Here is a 14,692-nt window from a genome sequence, read left to right on the forward strand (position 1 = left end):
ACAAGACATTTGACTAATCTAGGGAGCTTGCATGCATAAGTGGCAGAGGGTGCGAGGGAGCAAGCTTGCCACTGGACACCGAAATTGAGCTATAAGTATGTGGTAGTAGTAACGATACCAACTATTCCGGGTATCAGAGTGTATCCCTGTTCCCATTCCATTCATGGTGACTGAATAGGCCTGTAGTGAGAATGAACCGAGAAAGAAGCCATTCAGAATGAACAAGTAAGTGTCGTGGTGCTACAAAAACAAGAGCTGCGTGTTTGTTGCACTACTTGGTAGGTTGGACGTAGTTTCAAAGGAACAGGCCGTCAATCCTCCTTGTGGGTGGGAGCGGCATCGTATGAGCACTCTCTAGGGAGCGTTCCGTGTATAGCTGCGATCCTCGAGTTACTTTCTGTCTGGTGTATCAAAGTGACGGGAAGGCAGTGGTGTGCTATGGGAATAAAAAAAAAGGGGTCCAGATATATTGGACACACGCCTTTCCGAGGTCCTAGTTCCTGGGAGCAGCAGATCAGCAAGACCTGGTCTGATCCGGCCAAACAATGCTCGACACTTGATCGACCTCGAGGGTCTCGTTGGCCCACAGGTGAAGTCGAAGACTCCTTCAGACGAGGGGAAGCTCTGGATGGAAACGAGGCCAAGGAGGTATGCGAAGTCCCGGCCGATGAAGTCCTACAACGCGGTAAAGTCTGGCTATGATCTGCAGAAAGATGCAAGGAAGGATGCTAACTATCTGTGCCACGTTGACAGACGTCAGGTAGACAGGCATGGAAAGGAAGACAAGACGGCCCATCCTCGCGTGTATGTACACAGCGCAGCAGCCGCCCGGACAGGGCGGTTGAAGGCCAAAACACAGCAACCAAAGAAGCCAATACTGACGAATGGAACAAACGGGGAAAAACAATAAGGCATTCTAAAGAGAACGCATTTCTTCTATCATTTTACAAGCTGAGACAGCCTCGATCTCGAGACAAGCAGCAGCTTGACTCCCGTTCTTGCTTTTGCAATCGAATCTATTGGACAGTTTCATGCCAACCAGCAAGCATATATAATTGACGGGATATAAAATAGACGTCCGGGAGAGATCGTCCTATGGGTGGATGGCCAATCCGACAGAGAGAGGAAGGGATGTCTACCTGGAGGGACACGGAGAGCAACCACGTCTTACGATATGCGCTTTTGCGGAGGGTATATCGACGGGCTTTCCATGTGTACCCGCGGACAAAGCCGAAGACGAAATCCCCGAGCGAAAAGCAAAGGGAGGCAGAGTGCATCAGCATACGAGTTGTAAATGGCACGGCATGGTCGGAAATTACTTACCACAGAAGAAGTGAGGCTGTCGATGACACTGGACGGGGAGCCATGGTTATCAATCGTCAACGGAAGACTTGGAGGTCAGCAGAACAAAACAGAGCACACACGTCTGGGGAAGACAGAGAGAACAGAGAGGAAGAGAACAGACTGTTTTGGCTGGCTGCATCGTATCCCAGACCAGATTCAAAGGGAACGAAACACTTTAGGGGGCAACCCCCCTTCTTCAACCTCGCCTCTAGAGACATAGCTGTTTCTTCCCTCCCTCTCTCTCTTTAACTAGCGCGCTGGGCCTGTTACCTGGAGGCCCTCGAACGATTTGTGCGCATCCAGAAACTGGGGTAGTTAAGCAAGGTGTACAGGAGGGCTTCCCGTTCCCAGAGGGTGACTTTGGGGCCAGGTACCTGCTCGTCCCTCCCGGAATGCCTGTGTTCTGCCGTGTTGCGCGAGAGGGAGGCTGTTGATTCCAAAAGCTGGGCTGGCAGAGATGTCCAACCGAGCAGCGGCAGTTCAGTCTCTGTATGTGTACTCCGTCCTGCCTTCGATCGAGCGAACAGGAAGCGCGAAAACAGGCAAGCTGGAGGACAACTGAGCCTGTCAGGGGGTGAAATCCCTGGCGGAGCACGAGCGCAGCAAACAGGTGTACTTTGCGGAGATGTACTGGTCTAAAACAACGGGCACAGTACGGGGAGTGCGCTGGAGCCAGCCAGGTACCTTGCCTGGGCTACTTTGAAATGCACATCAGATCGCTACGTAACTGCTCTTGGTTACGGAGTACTACGGAGCCTACGGGGGGGGGAGGCGCAGGAAGTAGCTCCAGGTAGAAGCACATCAGCTTCCCCAGCGGCCCGTCGATGACGTCCCAGGGAAACATCTCAGTCTCTTGTTTACGGCTGCGAGCCCTCCAGCCGGCATCGACACAGCTGTCCGCATCTCTGCCGGCCTCGCGCTCTCATGCCAGCCGTCCCTCTCGAGCCGCGGTGGGTGGTCGACGCTCGACAGTCCTCGGGGCGCTTTGTTTATGCCTAGTATTGGGACGGTATTACCGGGGGCGAGGCTATGTCCAGCGACTTCTCGCCACATACAAATTCTGCGGGCGAGCGAAGTCACTCTACATCATCCGACCTTCCCCCGCACGTCAACAAGCCCAGGAAGGGCCAAACCTTGGAACATTTCCTGTCTTCGCTTCTTCTCATCTCGCATCTTGCATCCTCACTTCGCTCGTGGGTCATCGTCGGCATCTTCTTCGCAAAGGGGGTGACGAGACAGGAAAAAAAGGCCAGGTCGCCAGACGGACGCAAAAAGCAGAACAACATCAGACGAGAAGGGACGGGGACAAGCACGAAACGACAGAGAGACAAGAGACAGAAGAGAAGACCAAGGTCGAGTCTCTTCTCCCCTAACTACCCAGCGCGTGCTCGAACCCGGCTCTGCCTGTTTAAAGTGAAGGGAGTATATGTACCTCCAGCTACAGTACGTCTATCCTCTCTTTCCTGCCTGCTCGCTCTGCACCGCCAGCTTCAGCTCCATCCTCAGCTTCGTCGTCCTCCTCCTTGCTCTGGCTACTTCTCTGTCGGCTCAGGGCGTCTTTTTACTCTCTGATCTATCTCGCTCCCTCTCTCTGGCTGTCTGTGGCTCTATCCCTATCTCATCCTTCGCTTGGCCTTCCCCCCCCCCCCCCGTCACTGCCTCACACGCCTGGTACGCCGCCTGCTTCGTACATCGTCCACCTGTCAACGGGTATTCCGCAAGTCACCGGCTGCTGCTCCCGCCCTCACACCCCCCCTTCGTTGCGATCAGGCCCAACGCTTCCTTTTCCCTTGCTCTTCCGTGTAACCTCCTGGTCCACTGTCCTCCGTGTTAGAGAGTGTGTGAGAGAAGGACAGAAACAGGGCAGAGAAACAGAGCAAAAAAGAGAGAGAGACAGAGATACACCCAAGCAAGGACTGCTTTCTCGGCAAACTCACTCCCCCAAGGACGGAGTACATGCTATGTAGCTCAGCTATCTGGATCAGCCTGCTAACTCTCCTCGCTATCGTTCGTATCGATACAGATGAATTGGGTCTTCCCATCTAGGTCTCCCCTTCCGGACATGAAGTGAGTTACTCGTCTCTCCTTTGTCACTCCCAGGTCCCCCCATTTCAGATCTCCTATACCCCTTCATCCCTTCATCGACTTCCACCAGATCTTCTAGTTCTTCTTCTCCCTACTCGTTTCTTCTTCTTGCTATTCTTCTCTTTTTTTTTTTTTTTTTACTTTTCCTCTGCCTTTCTCTACTCGGTTCCTCGGGAGTTGCTCCTAGGTTCCTCGTCCAGGTTCCCTCCACTCGTCCTCCTCATCGTAGCATAAAGATGCTCGATTCGCCTACATATATATCCTTCCTTTCTTGTCTCTTCTTCTCTGTTCTCATCTCCTTCCTATACGCGGACAACCCCAGTGAAACAATTAACTTGACCCTCCCCAACTGACTCGCCCTTCTCTCCTTTTTCTTTCCTTTCGATCTAGCTCCCCACACCGTCTCAAGACTGGCGTAGGCCCCAACCCGCCAGCTCTTCCTCCCCAGCATCAGCAGCACCAGCAGCAACAGCCGCAGCATCACCAGCCGCAGCAACACCAACAGCACCACCAGCACCAGCACCATCAGCATCCCATCCCCCTCTCTCAAACAGGCGCCCCTTCTCCATTTGCTCCTCCAAACCCCTTCGACAATCCAATGGTCCCTGCGCCTCCGGTTCCTACTACTGCTCCGGCTCCATCACACCTTCAGACTACCCACGTCCAGCAACAGCAGCAACAGCCGGCTCAAGTGCATCCACCTTCGTCACCCGCTAATCCGAGAAAGCGTCGAGCCTCTATCCAACAGCCGGGCTCCTTAACAAACATGGGACCTCCAATGGCTGGATCTAATGCTACTGAGCAGGATGGCACTACAACTAGTACCGCTCCCGCTCCCGCTCCAGAGGCAGGAGTAAAGAAGAAAGGCCGCACCAATACACCTTGGACCGCAGAGGAGGAGCAAAGGCTCAAAACGATGAGAGATGCTGGCAATACATGGAGTGAGATTGCTAAGGTACGCATATAAAGTTATCTGAAGATGCTACTCATTGCTCTCGGCCACTAACTAGAGCCAAAGACGTTCCCTACCAGAACTGAAGGTAGCGTCAAAAAGCATTGGTATAAAGACATGCACTATGCGGAATTTGCAGAAGATGAGGTAATTTTTGCTTAATCGAGAATGAAAGCTCTTTCAAATACAAAATCTAACATGCTGCACAGTCCATAGCTCTACGGGATGCAATTAAGGAGTATGAATCCAATAAATGGAAGGTCATTGGACAGAAGGTCGGGAAACCAGCGAAGGTATTCATAATTCTTTACAATTGTCCCCCACCGTCTCAAAATTTGATAGAAAAGTACTTAACATGTCCCATTTAGGCCTGTGAGCAATATGCCAAGGAACATTTCAAGAACCTATAAATACTCGATGTCTAAAAAAGCAACCGTCTTGGGATACCTTTCTGGTCCGTCCGCGACAAAACTCCAACTCCTGGGATACACCAAGCACGCCCCCTCCCTAGCCCAACCCCCTCTTTTTTTGTTTCTTTTTTATGGGCAGCCTTCCCTTTCGTTGACACCAATCGGACTGCCTAGAACCATGATGGCAAATATTGAAACTCTGCCACCTGGATTTGAGAGTGAAACGCTCGGATATATGACACAGCTGGGCATGTTTACCTGGCCAACTCTAAAGCTTGAAAGGGATGTTACGATTGGGCCGTCCGTTTTCCTATATTACTATCTTTATTTTGATTTCTACATCTACTTGTTCTCACCGCAGGTTTCTGTCATTACGTTTACTCTGATTTTTTAAGGGAGTCTGGGTCTGGGCTTGTCTGGGCTTGGATGGGCGTTCATTTCTCTTTAATTTTCCGCTGCAGCATCCACCCTTTCCTCCTCACGATCACACCTACGCGCGTTGCTCTCTCCACTTCTCCATATGCGGCGGTTCTGCAAAGTTATAATACCCCCTTTGCACTGGATTTTTGTGGTATGACGGGACTCTTACCTTCCTATATTCTTATTCATAATTCCCTGTTTAAAAATTTTCCCCCTTACCTGCTTGGAGCGCCTTTTTGGATATATCCCACAAGCCATTGGCTGTCGGCTCACGGATCATGGACCACGAACTCATTACTCATGTGCGGCTTTCTTTTTTTCTTTTCCTTTTTTTTTTTTTTTTTTTTTTTTTTTTTTTTTTTTTGGTCTCAAGTACTTTTGTTGTTTTGCCTTGCCTTCCACTTGGCTGCAGCCCCTTTAGTTCTATTTCCCTTTTCGTTTCTTTTTTTTATATACTATCTTTCTCTTTTTGTTTTTATTTTTCTTTGCTGGGTACCTTATGAAGGAAGTACGGAACATGGCAGGGCAGGTCAGGGAATGGAAGGCTACATGATGCAATTGACGTGATATCAATAGGGTGATGGAATTTTTGATGTTCTTGGATAGTTTATTTTTCCTGTTCTTTTTAGCTCTTCGCTCAATTCTCTAACTATTACTGTTCCTTGTCTGTTCATTTTTCCCGAGGCTTCTCTAGCCTCTCTCTATTTTCCATTTACCTCTACCCTTGATTCGGGAAGCAAGAATAGGAGAGGGCTGTAACTATGTTAATTGAACTGAAATCTTATCTTCGCGGGTACCTGGGTGATCTACACGGCACTACGTAGTTATGATGTCAAGTCACGTAGTGTATTTCATGTCGAGTGTAGATTCAGGAACTCCGCTTACACAACACGCTGGAAACTCCACCAGGTACCGTGACCGCCAAGTACTTCCGCGCCCTCGAGCAGCTTATTTTCACCTCACTCGTTGAATGTATGCGGTTTGCCATCAACAGACAGCTCGACGGGAGGCAGCTAGACAGTGATTACAGAGCATATTCTATGCGAGTAGCTCTATTGTTTGCTGTAAAGACCCGCATCCGTGACAAAAAAAATATGCAAAGTACCCGTTTATCAAGTGTACGCAGGCCCAGAGACGGTAGAGCTTGAGTCTGCTACTTGTAAACATCCGACCTCAAGCCATGTATCGCTACATTTCCAGCGGTATCTTTGGCAATCCGCCATTTGAGTGTCCATTTCACCGGCCTGTACCTTCGATGTAGCATTCATAGGCTCGTCTTGGGGAGAAAAGATAAGTCAGCAAGGCATAATAGCCATGATACCCACTAACCCCTGCGCCTGATACAACCGCGGCTCGATCTAGATGCAAGTGGCAAGGCCCCATGTATGTGGCAACGACCACCGGAACATATTTTTACATATTGTTTCCCCTATTCTCATTGAAGATCATCATTTCATATGCATGGACGGGTTGAGAGCAAGATCTCACAAGAAAAAAGCCATACGCAAACCGATATGCACACCGTGTTTCCCCGATGAAGGTTGAGTTCAAATATATCCGCGGGTGACTTCCCTGTCTACAACGCATACGAACTGCTATGTAAGAACTAGCAAAATCAATTCAACGGGATAGATACCCCAAATATACCCCTGCAATGGCAATGTCTATTATCCTGTTAGGGAATGACAAGGAATAGTATGGCTACAATCCATTCTTTCCTGGTCGTTAGCCCGAGTATGGGCGGTTACGAAAGTAGTGGAAGGAGGGCGAATGGTTCCCAGCCACATTAATGCTGTATACGAAAGCCGAGAGATTGGAGATGTGACATTTCAGACAGATCAGATGGTACCGCATGAGACTAGAGCTAAAGGACGGCTGGAAGGAGACCGTCTATATGCATTGTCTGGAATTGGTAGAGCCATTGAGAAGCTCATCCAGGTCTTTTACTGCCTAGAATTGACAGCGTGGGTGTGGACGTGTTGACGAATCTTTGACTCTACTCACTACAAGGAAGGTGCGCGTGATCGGGTTTCTGTACAAGGTGTGGGAGATTGTATGCACGTCATATTGGGTTACCCGCTGGTAGAGGTAATACGACCCAATTCTTGATGGAATTGGTCGATATGGGCCAATCTTTTGTTTTTGGCTTTGCGGTTCTATCATACCCTCTGATATTCAAGGCTCATTGGCAGCGGAACTTTGAATGAGCTCAATTGCGATTTCACGATATGTGTCTTACGGATTGAAGTTGCGGTCCGGGTGCCGTGCCGTGCCGGTTCCATTGCCGATTCGATTCGTGCTGCATCGGTGTATTCTCAGGAGCATAGCCATGTTTTGCCTTCTTTATTTTACATTTACCATTTACACTTTTTCTTTTGCCCGTTGTTCTTCGTTGCCTCGAGGTTGTGACACGTACTAGGCAATGACGGGCTGAAGGTCATATTGTTTGTATGACTATACATGGGGGTGGTCGACCAGATGGGTCTCTCAGCTACTCGCATTTAACCCCCGCTCACAAGTCTAGAGACCCTGGTATGCTGAACTTGAGCTGAGGGTATCCATATTCAATTCAGCCATTTGTCGGACATGGACTTCCACTCGGCCAATTGTATCAAGCCACGGTTGGTTACCATGGTCCCCTTGATGCTGAACATGAGATGGACTGCCCCAACGAGGAAGGAACTTGCTCTTTACCTTTTTGTTATACGTACATTCTACGATATACCATCGCCTCGGTGTGATTACGGCGGCCGTGCGGTCGACTCCAGCTGCACCTTATGTCAAGAAACCCTGCCCAGCCACGCCTCCCGGTCCTGTTGAATATTCTTTTCTTCTTCCACCGTGCTTCATGGCTCCCTCGACGAACCTACCTAGGTTTCAATAGTTTCCTCCTAACACCTATCAAGGGCCGTTCCATATCAGGCCTGTTTGTGAAGATCCGTCGTGACGACCTGACCTTCCAGGTGGGCAGTGAATTATACATAGCTTCCAATACCCAACCAAAAGTATCTCCCGGCCTCCAGATATAACCTAGTTGACAGGGGATGACCTCAAAGGATTTAGGAATGCACCCGAAATCGCTAATTTTACCTTTCGAACCAAGTTACACATGTTCCCACTTCTCTGGAGGCTGAAATGGGGGCTAGTCATCGGACGGGTATCATGTACGGAGATACCGCTACCCACCCACAATATGCAATACGGTATTCTTAACCATTGGATCTCTCTTATCCATCCGGACAATGTAACATCTGGTAACATATGGCCGTATGTGGCATGCATGGTACCCTGCTATGCACGTTTGCTTTGTTCTGCTGTGGGAGTCCCGCCCGCAAAGGCTTGACACAGTCTCCATATTGTAAAGACCTGTGGGGGTTCTGCCCAAACGTTCACTCCCCATTGACTCTTGACTTTATGCCTACCAGGATTTCACCAACAATTTAAGGAGTCGAACTTATCCCTATGACTGTACAAACACTTGCGCGTATAACTTGGCTCCACCCTCTGCTTCTAGACTTGGGAACGAAACCCTACCGTACCAGATCTCTAATTAACGGTCTTCTTAGGCCCATGGAAAAAGCAGCTGCCCCGTCGTTGTGTCATATCAACGTATCGACACCATATCATGTCACTTACATTTGTCCCCCCACATTCTCGAACGCAGATAGAAACTTGATTTGCCTGCATTGCATTGCATTACATTGCATGGCATCGCAATATACAGCAAAGTAGGATAACGGATGGGTGGAAAGGCGTAGGTAGCGTTCCGGGCAGCATAACATAAGAATATGCTGCCCCCACGGTCATATCTTTTCTTGTCGGCTCCCTCGGTCCCTGTTGCGGCAAGCCAAGTGGGATGTATACGATCCTGTGAAACAAGTCCCGTACAAGGCCACAAATAGTTGATTCTACTCGATAGTGGTGGCGAAGCTCCAAGGCGTTTCGGAACTCGTATAGTTGTTCCCTACGCCAGCTGACTTTGGTACCAGGGTAACAGTGACTGAGCTCTTTCCAGAGCCAATATTGAAATGACATGTTCGTTGTTTTCATCGAGTGAACAAGACTGTTATAACAGGTATGCTACAAAATAAACTGACACGGGACTATGGGTGGAGAATAGTGAAATCAGGTGAGGATGTAGAAGTATATATATCAAATAAAACAGGAAATAGCTGAGTCAGATTGATGGTAGAAGTATGTTTAAGGCATGATCTCCCTCAGCATTTCTTTTAGTACAGATACAGATATGTCAGGAAAACGAAGTCCTGGTCAAGGGAAGTGTGGCAAGTGGTACACATGCCAATTTACCTATACCAATACTCAGGCTTAACGTGGTCGGCGAAGGTCTTTGGTTCGTAAGGGCCGTGGTGGTCGTGGCCTGATCATTGGGAGAGGCATTAGCATGACTCATAGCATCATGGGGAAAGGCACAAAACTTACCGTGGGCGTGGGGATCCTCCTTTGGACCAACGTACTCCATCTTGATGGTGTTGCCGCACTCAGAACAACGCTCAATTGGCCGATCCTTGGAGACCTGACAAAATATGAAAGTCAGCTACATTTATATCATAATAGATGGCAGAACGCTGATTGATCTCGGAGGTAGCCGGGCAACTGAAACAGAAAATCACATATCACTTACAGTCAGCCAGATGACAGTGTGAGAGTCGGCTGGATAACCAGTGCATCCGACGTAGTGTTCCTCTCCGGCGGATTTGACGACAATTGGGTCCTGGAGGGTTCCTATATGCAAGGAAGAGTGAGCAATGCCTCATACAAAATCCTCTTCTATATTTCATAGACACTGGTTGAGTGATTCATCCGTGGTATGATATCTCAAAAATGTCTGATTCGATAAATCATGCAAGAACAGTCCAAAAATAATGTAAACGGCACATACCGAGTCGTGAGGCATCGAGGGGCTTCTGGTCGAAAATATCGATTCCTTGCATTTTACCCAAAAGTTCCAATCGCTCCAAACCCGTGGACTGCTCAAGATCGGTAGGAACGGTACCGGGCTTCGCTCCGGGGGCAAGAAGGTCTGATGGGGTTTTGGCCTCTAAAGGTATAGTAAATTCTCCAGTTAGACTCTTGACTTTAATCCCAGTATTGTATCCCTGACACCCATATTCCGAGGGAGAGTATAGGAATGCTGCAGAGGCTCAGGCTTTATAGACATCCCCAAAAGACGCCTTCCACCCAATTCGGAGCCTTTCAGAACCTCAGAGAAGCAAATACAGGGGTCTAGAGAGGAATTCTAGGTTCAGGACGGTGTCTTAACGGACCTTCGAAGGAAACCATCTTTCCGGCTGATTCGCCAGGTTGAGGATCCCATTTCGACTTGGCTTCGACTGTCATAATTTAACGAGTTAGTCACGGCTCTAACCACGCGGCCTGTTCCAAATGACAATTTCTTTGCCCAATTGGACATCTCATCACACTCATGTCCATCAAGCGAAGCTTCCTTTAAGGCAAAAGGACGGGACTGGTACGTACATCGAACGAATGACGTAGAAAAAGAGCGCTTCGCAACAGCTCGGACTGGTGCCCGTCTGGCAAGAGCGAAAACACTTCGCTGGACAAACATCTTTTCGCAATTCCTCAAACGCCACCAATTGGGTTGTTCGGCGGACTCTGTTGTGGTGATAGGAGAGGTTTGAAGTCGAGGTGGAGTGATGATTTTGGACTTTTGGCTTGGAAAATGCCTGATTCCGGATGGTCAGTTTCTGCTTAGTCATGGTTTAAACAGTTCTAATCTGACCAATGAGAATCACATCACGTGGAGCCACTTTGACAGATTATGTCATCACATAAATATTACCCTATCGTCCCAAAAAGGAAAGCTCTCAACCACAAGTCATCAGTCGATATTCCTCGCTGCTCCGTCAATCAACCCTACAAAATCGTGACAATGTAGTTAGAACGGATAGTTTACATGTATGTAACCTCTGGCTAGTCTCTCTAATGGGCGATATCTCTCTATTATTCGCTTCGACTAAGCTGCTTCTCTACGCACACAGATGAGACCGCCGCCGAACAGACAGTTGATGCAATTTGCTCGAACTTCGAGGTCACTCTATATCGCTATATCTGGGGACTATATATCCTCCTGACGGATGAGACTCAGCTCATTGAACAATATAAGAGAATTACACTCTTGACGGCTCTTCGAATATCTACGTGCGGGTGGCTTGAACAACAGGAGAAAACAAGTTATAGCTTCAATCCACTCCAAAGTTCACATTGGAATGACCTTGATACTAATTATTTCCACACCATTGCATGGGCAATTATCTTAACGACAAGATGGCTTTCATTTGTCACCCAATTCTCCAGCACCGATTTTACCATTGGCATCTCTCATACCTTCGGCATCAGATTTAGTACGCCGCTTCGCATGCTTAACTCTGTATAACCTTTTACGCATGGGTTGTCGCCCCATGATGTCCAATTTTTGGTTATTCCGATTCCAGAAAATGCACAGAAGAGGTTGGGTAACTCCCTTTGTTTACCCTTCAACGTTGCGCTTTCCCTTTTCCTTACTTCCGGAGCACGCCTCTTTTTCGTGCTACAAGGTCCACGGGATATTAGAGGTAAGGACGGAAATTTCATATTGTTGAGCTTCCATGCTCGATATGCTGCTGGGCCTTGTCCTGGTATTGTCTAATGACCGGTTTGCAAAAACCATTAACTGGCCCAAAACGAAAGATCCGAATATGCGGGTCACAAGTCGGGGTTGGTTACAGAAACACATTGAACTTACCAAATCCCAGTAATGATACCCGCCTTTCAGAACTTTCTCTTGGTATATGGGCGGGTGTGGCCCAGATACTAGATTCCGAGTATCACTAGTATTTCTCAAAGCCTTGATTTGTCAACCGAGTCATTCTATGAATTTGATGGCTACCCAGAAATGTCTCTCCCTCGTGCAACCACTTTTTACCATGAAGCATCACGCCGCAGACCGCGAGATATAAATTGCCTTATTGCAATATACTGCCTTGGGCCAACCAGATGATTCCCGTTTGCTAGTATCTAGCTACCCGATTCGGTATCTTGATGGGCCCTGACTCAAATTTGCGCCCAACAGATGAGTTAAAAGGGGTTACAAGCCTGTATTACATAGCCAACTCTATCTTGTTCATACGTTGAGCATCAGCCCTAGAAAGGGTGTTTTCAAGAAAGAGGTAGTGGGACGTATGCAAAACTAGACAGTCATTATTTGGAGCAAACATACAAAATGGTAATATCAGATGATATCAATCATGAAGCTACTGGGTTTCAGCCTCATAAGGCGAGAACACACCTATGGTGCATAAATCCAAGCCTCATTATGAACTGCCTTGTTGGGGTAATTTTAATCCTCGAGATTAAGACTGGAGCCATCCCCAAGATTTTTGTTCTGAACATGTTCGTTATTGCATGCTGAATCAACAGATTTTTCAGAGTGTTCTACACAATGTGTAACCATCCTTAAGGGGGCAACAAAGTGCTTTCCTAGTTAAACATGGGGAGGTGCTTCTGCAGCTATATCTCGTTTTTTATTGACGTGGATAAGGTGAAATGCTCGTTAGCTTGTACTACCCTGCATACACGCATCAAAGGAACAAAACCAACCTCGATTGACTTTGGGGTATACTTTTCATCTTCAATCGGCCACTGCCTCTACTGGGTTAGTCTAGATATATTGTTACCGGTACCCTTCAAAGTTTTCCTGCATGAGACTCCAGCTGTCGGCTTACCGAAACCTAGCCCCCGTTAAGAAGAGAAACTGACCAGCGCCACATAAGCTGACCAAAATTCAGAGGCCGTGAAGCGTATGTGAAGTATCTCCCCTGCCTTATTTACGGATTCCTGCATATTATACAGCATGACGTTAAGTCATCGCCAGCAAAGTCATAACGGGCGTTCCTGCAGGTGCAGTCGAGTTGAATACAATGGTAGACGAATGTGCAACCTTTACGCATCTTTTCATCTCGCGCATGCACGGTACTCGGGGAGTTTTCCATATTACCCTAAGCCGAATCTAGTCATCACCGCAGAAGACTTCACCGCCATATAAATTACACGCGTCGTTGCCTTTCATCAGCTGAGGCTCCATCAGGCCGATATGTATACTATGGTGAGTAGGTCGCCCCTTGGATTTCGCTACCCCTGATACCCACCCCTTCCGGAGACACACCCTTATATTGAACCCACAAAACCGGTCAGGCACGTCCATCTTAGATCCGTATGCGAACATCACACAGCCTCGTAATAGTCAAGTGCTCCTAGTGTAACATGTTCAGGAACTTACTTAAAAATAGACTAACGAGTTGTTTGCTCTAGGTGTATATCCAGTGGAACTCTCCAGGAATATTGTGGCCGGACAATAAATGCCGAGATTAAGGACTATCTGCAAGTATGGAATGTATGGGGACGATATCTCCATAAGAAGCTTTATTTTGTTGCAAGAACACTTTCTTGATCATTATATCTCAGGAATAAATAGAGCAATGGAACCACCACCTTGGAACAAAAACACGAATGAAGTCAAAGGGTATGTGAAAGGGGACCAGCAATGTGAAGCCACACCGACTAAATAAACAGGGGACTCAACCCACAGTCCACCAAAGGGAGCTGGAGTACAGAAAAGGGTATATATGCATAGATACAAAACCAAAATTGACATCTTCAACACGGCATCCTGTTAGCTCCCACTTGTACTCCGTGTCTTGCTGCTACCAGCCAATCTCGAGATGCAGGAGATACAGAAATCGGAAAGGAAAAATACAGTACATAAGAAAGTAAACATAGGAACTAACATCCGCCAGAGGGGAACAAAAAAAGGAGTGTGCTCCATACACTTAGCATGCTAGCTACAGGCCTCCTGTGATATTACAGGGATGTAGGCCAAGTGAGCCAACCATTATTATACGGGAAAGGGTTCAGTAGATAAGAAAATTGACGCCAACGGTTATGCAGCTAGTAAAACGAAAAATAAAAGGGAAAGAAGTGAAAACAAAACCAAGCGAGAGAAAATTATTAGTAAAGAAGAAAATAGAGTAAGCAAATGGCTCTGAAGTGAATGACTAGGGCTCCATGCAAGATACATCTAAACAAAGGGAACGAAGGAAAGGGGTATTGACCGTAATCGAGTTGGCTACAGCCATGGTTCAACGTCTGGCATTCGTCCAGTCAGTGGTAAAATAGAGAGTTGGGCAAAAAGGCAAAGAGGAACCTGGGGTTTGCTAATTCAAGGTTTGTGGTGTCAATTTGGACAGCAGAACACCTGGGTATCATAAGGGCGGTAGCGGGATTAATCAAAATCAGTCGCCTAGTTATTGGTATTCTATTATCACGCAAGTTGAATTGACATCCCACTGAAGTTGAAATAGCGGGAGGTTGCAGGAACCATGGGATATAGCGCGATGGGTGTTTCATATTCTTGCTTCATTCTTCGGTCCTGCCGGAGAAAAAGATTCGGTGTGGTTGATTACAC

The 14,692-nt window shown here is 47.7% G+C and overlaps 3 protein-coding genes across 3 annotated transcripts; 2 read left to right on the plus strand and 1 right to left on the minus strand.

The window, feature by feature from the left end:
* Positions 1-2,373: 2,373 nt before the first annotated feature.
* Positions 2,374-3,782, plus strand: ARB_04481 (uncharacterized protein; the record flags this gene model as incomplete). The annotated part of the gene is made up of 4 exons (XM_003017553.1): positions 2,374-2,766; positions 2,789-3,015; positions 3,207-3,376; positions 3,460-3,782. The coding sequence occupies 4 exons, from the start codon at positions 2,374-2,376 to the stop codon at positions 3,780-3,782; spliced, it is 1,113 nt and encodes a 370-aa protein (XP_003017599.1).
* A 51-nt stretch (positions 3,783-3,833) lies between these two features.
* Positions 3,834-3,998, minus strand: ARB_04482 (uncharacterized protein; the record flags this gene model as incomplete). Its single annotated transcript, XM_003017554.1, has 1 exon — positions 3,834-3,998. The coding sequence occupies one exon, from the start codon at positions 3,996-3,998 to the stop codon at positions 3,834-3,836; it is 165 nt and encodes a 54-aa protein (XP_003017600.1).
* Positions 3,999-4,195: 197 nt separating this feature from the next.
* On the plus strand, positions 4,196-5,185 carry ARB_04483 (uncharacterized protein; the record flags this gene model as incomplete). Its single annotated transcript, XM_003017555.1, has 4 exons — positions 4,196-4,384; positions 4,448-4,528; positions 4,591-4,727; positions 4,750-5,185. 4 exons carry the CDS (start codon positions 4,196-4,198, stop codon positions 5,183-5,185), a joined length of 843 nt encoding a protein of 280 aa, XP_003017601.1.
* Positions 5,186-14,692: the final 9,507 nt, after the last annotated feature.

The sequence above is a fragment of the Trichophyton benhamiae genome, assembly GCF_000151125.1.
Source record: "Trichophyton benhamiae CBS 112371 chromosome Unknown contig01293.0, whole genome shotgun sequence".
Lineage (NCBI taxonomy): Eukaryota > Fungi > Ascomycota > Eurotiomycetes > Onygenales > Arthrodermataceae > Trichophyton > Trichophyton benhamiae.